This window comes from Aplysia californica, unplaced genomic scaffold, assembly GCF_000002075.1.
Source record: "Aplysia californica isolate F4 #8 unplaced genomic scaffold, AplCal3.0 scaffold00047, whole genome shotgun sequence".
NCBI classification, from domain to species: domain Eukaryota; kingdom Metazoa; phylum Mollusca; class Gastropoda; order Aplysiida; family Aplysiidae; genus Aplysia; species Aplysia californica.
The window spans coordinates 428,424-430,791 of record NW_004797317.1 but is presented as its reverse complement, the minus strand read 5'-3'; the positions used below and the strand labels follow the sequence as shown (position 1 = coordinate 430,791).

The 2,368-nt window shown below is 37.5% G+C and overlaps 1 protein-coding gene across 1 annotated transcript in view; it reads right to left on the bottom strand.

The window, feature by feature from the left end:
- LOC106011048 overlaps nucleotides 1–2,162 on the bottom strand; it is a gene marked incomplete at its 5' end in the record, with an annotated part of 11,508 nt that extends 9,346 nt beyond the window's left edge. Inside the window, 2 exon segments of the mRNA XM_013079294.1 lie at nucleotides 491–692; nucleotides 2,079–2,162. Of these exon segments, the coding sequence (XP_012934748.1) occupies nucleotides 491–662 (172 nt within the window).
- Nucleotides 2,163–2,368: the final 206 nt, after the last annotated feature.

Here is a 2,368-nt window from a genome sequence, read left to right as displayed (position 1 = left end):
CTCTCTCTCTCTCTCTCTCTCTCTCTCTCCCTCTCTCTCCGCCTCTCTTTTTCTCTCTTGTTTCATGTCGTGCTCATTGTACGCTTTAACCAATACAATTGACTGGCAGCGGTATGCACGTCTACAGAGTGTTAAAGTCCTAACACAAAAATGACCACACTTCAAATGAGTGAAATCCTTTTTTTGGGTGCACATAGGACAATGAAAACTCTCTTCCAATTTAATCAAGGCTTAGTAGGCATTTTATCAGAGGAATAGTGAATCAAAACAAATTACAATTTTGTTATGATGAAATAGTTGTAGTCTTTCTTGGAAGTGCATACAGTTACAAAAACATTTTTTATAGAGAAAAATGTGGCAAACCCTCTACGAACATACAAACTCCATATCCTCTTTCTAAATTAAAGGAAATGAAGGGAGGAAATGTAATCCAAAAAAGTCTAAAACAACATGTTCAATATCTCTATCCACTCTCTTCTTCTTCCCCTACCTTCAGCAACAGCCCTCTTCCTCCTCACAGTCACAGACGCTGTAGCCGCCGCCAACATGGTGGTCACCAAACGTTTCTCTCCAACATCATCAATGGCGGAGTCGTTTTCGCGCTCAAACCCGGCCTCCATTCTATCCTGTGCTTTCTCACGATGTTTTTCCAGGCCTTTCATCACAGCTGAGAAACTGGACACCACTTCGTCCTGGCAGGAGGAAACAGAAAAATTGTCGTCGTTTTTGAAAAACGAACCTTAGTATTACAATATATTTCAAATTTTAAAAGTTTGTGGTTGTAAGGTATAGTTAGCGGGTATTCGGCATGATAACAGCCATATGTCAGAAAATATACAATAATACGCCATGAAACGTAGCTGAAGAGAAAATGGACATTCTGACATAATGCGAAAAAACCCGCATCAAACAAACAAACAGACAAACAAGCAAACAAACAAACAAACCTCACAGAAAAGGAAAAAGAAAAAAAAAAGCGGACCACCAACTAAAACCAAGCGTGGCACTATTGCCTCTCTTGGCTCATGTTCCCACTTATTATAATTATTAGAACAATCCGTTCGATAAAATTGTTATTTTGACCACCTTGGCCACCTTCGACAATTTGATCCCAAGTCTTAATTTTCCTCCTCATCCGCCTTGTATTAAATGCATGTCTCATGCTCAGCTTTATCGAGGTGGGTAATGACTTGCAAATACCAGAAACTTGGTTTGATTATTCAACATTGCTGTATAACACTCATGGAGTCGGGAACTTACGACAGGCGCCTGTGGTGTAGCCTTTAGGCGCTTTGCTGTCGCGTGAGACTCGAGTTCGAACCCGAGTTCCAGAGTGGGAACAAACATTTTTCTCCAGAAACTATACATAATTTCTTCTAAGATGTATCCCTTTCGGCAAGGTTGGAAGCTGACTCCTAAATAATTGAAATTGCTTTGATACTGTCGTAAAAACACCTACATAACTCTTACAAGTTGTAAATAAAGTTGAGTTTGAAATATAAAGTAAACATTAGAATTTTCAGTAAAAAACAACAACAAATGTCGTATGCAAAGTTTGATTTGAAATAAGTAAACATTAACATTTTCAACATGGAAAAATATAGGTTTCAAGCTACCACCAAGTAGTGCCCATATATTCTGACAAGATTGAAGATTTGTTGTTAGAGAATACGACTGTAGTACAGGCAAGTAGACATTTATGATGAGCGAGGAAAACAGGAAAAAAACCCAAAATGCAACATCTAGTCAATAGAAGTGCCGACGTCTCAGAGTTAAAAAGATCTTACCCAGTAACTCAACAAGGAGCTACCCAAGAATTACAAAGTACTATCTGATATTTTGGGCCTTTTTAAGTTACTAAGAAATGAGGTCAGAAACCAATTTTGATAATGTTCTATCTGCTCTATCAAAATCGTAAGATTACTCGGAGGTTGTTATCAAGATATTCAAAGAATTGCATTCGAAAAAGTATGACATATAGTAAAACTGAATATTTTTTATTCCAAATTTGTCAAAACTAGGCAGTAACTTCGTAAGCAATTATAACTTTTTAATTCTTAGGTAGCAAAGTAACTTACATCACAGTCAGCGCCAAACCTTCGCTCGTAGTGCTGTAACAAGGGCCCCAGTCTGGCGAGGTAGTCACCACGACACTCCCAGTCACTGCAGATGAAGAAAACTTCATGAAAAAAAACCCTAACATTCTTCCGTAATAGTATAATATGTTACTTTATGTTTGTATTAATGTGTCAACAATATATCGTTATGCTTACAATGTTTGTTTATTTGTCTGTAGTGTATGCATCATGAAAGATCTTAGTTTTAGACAATCTTCTTATGTCATACAGTGCGACAATCACATAAATAC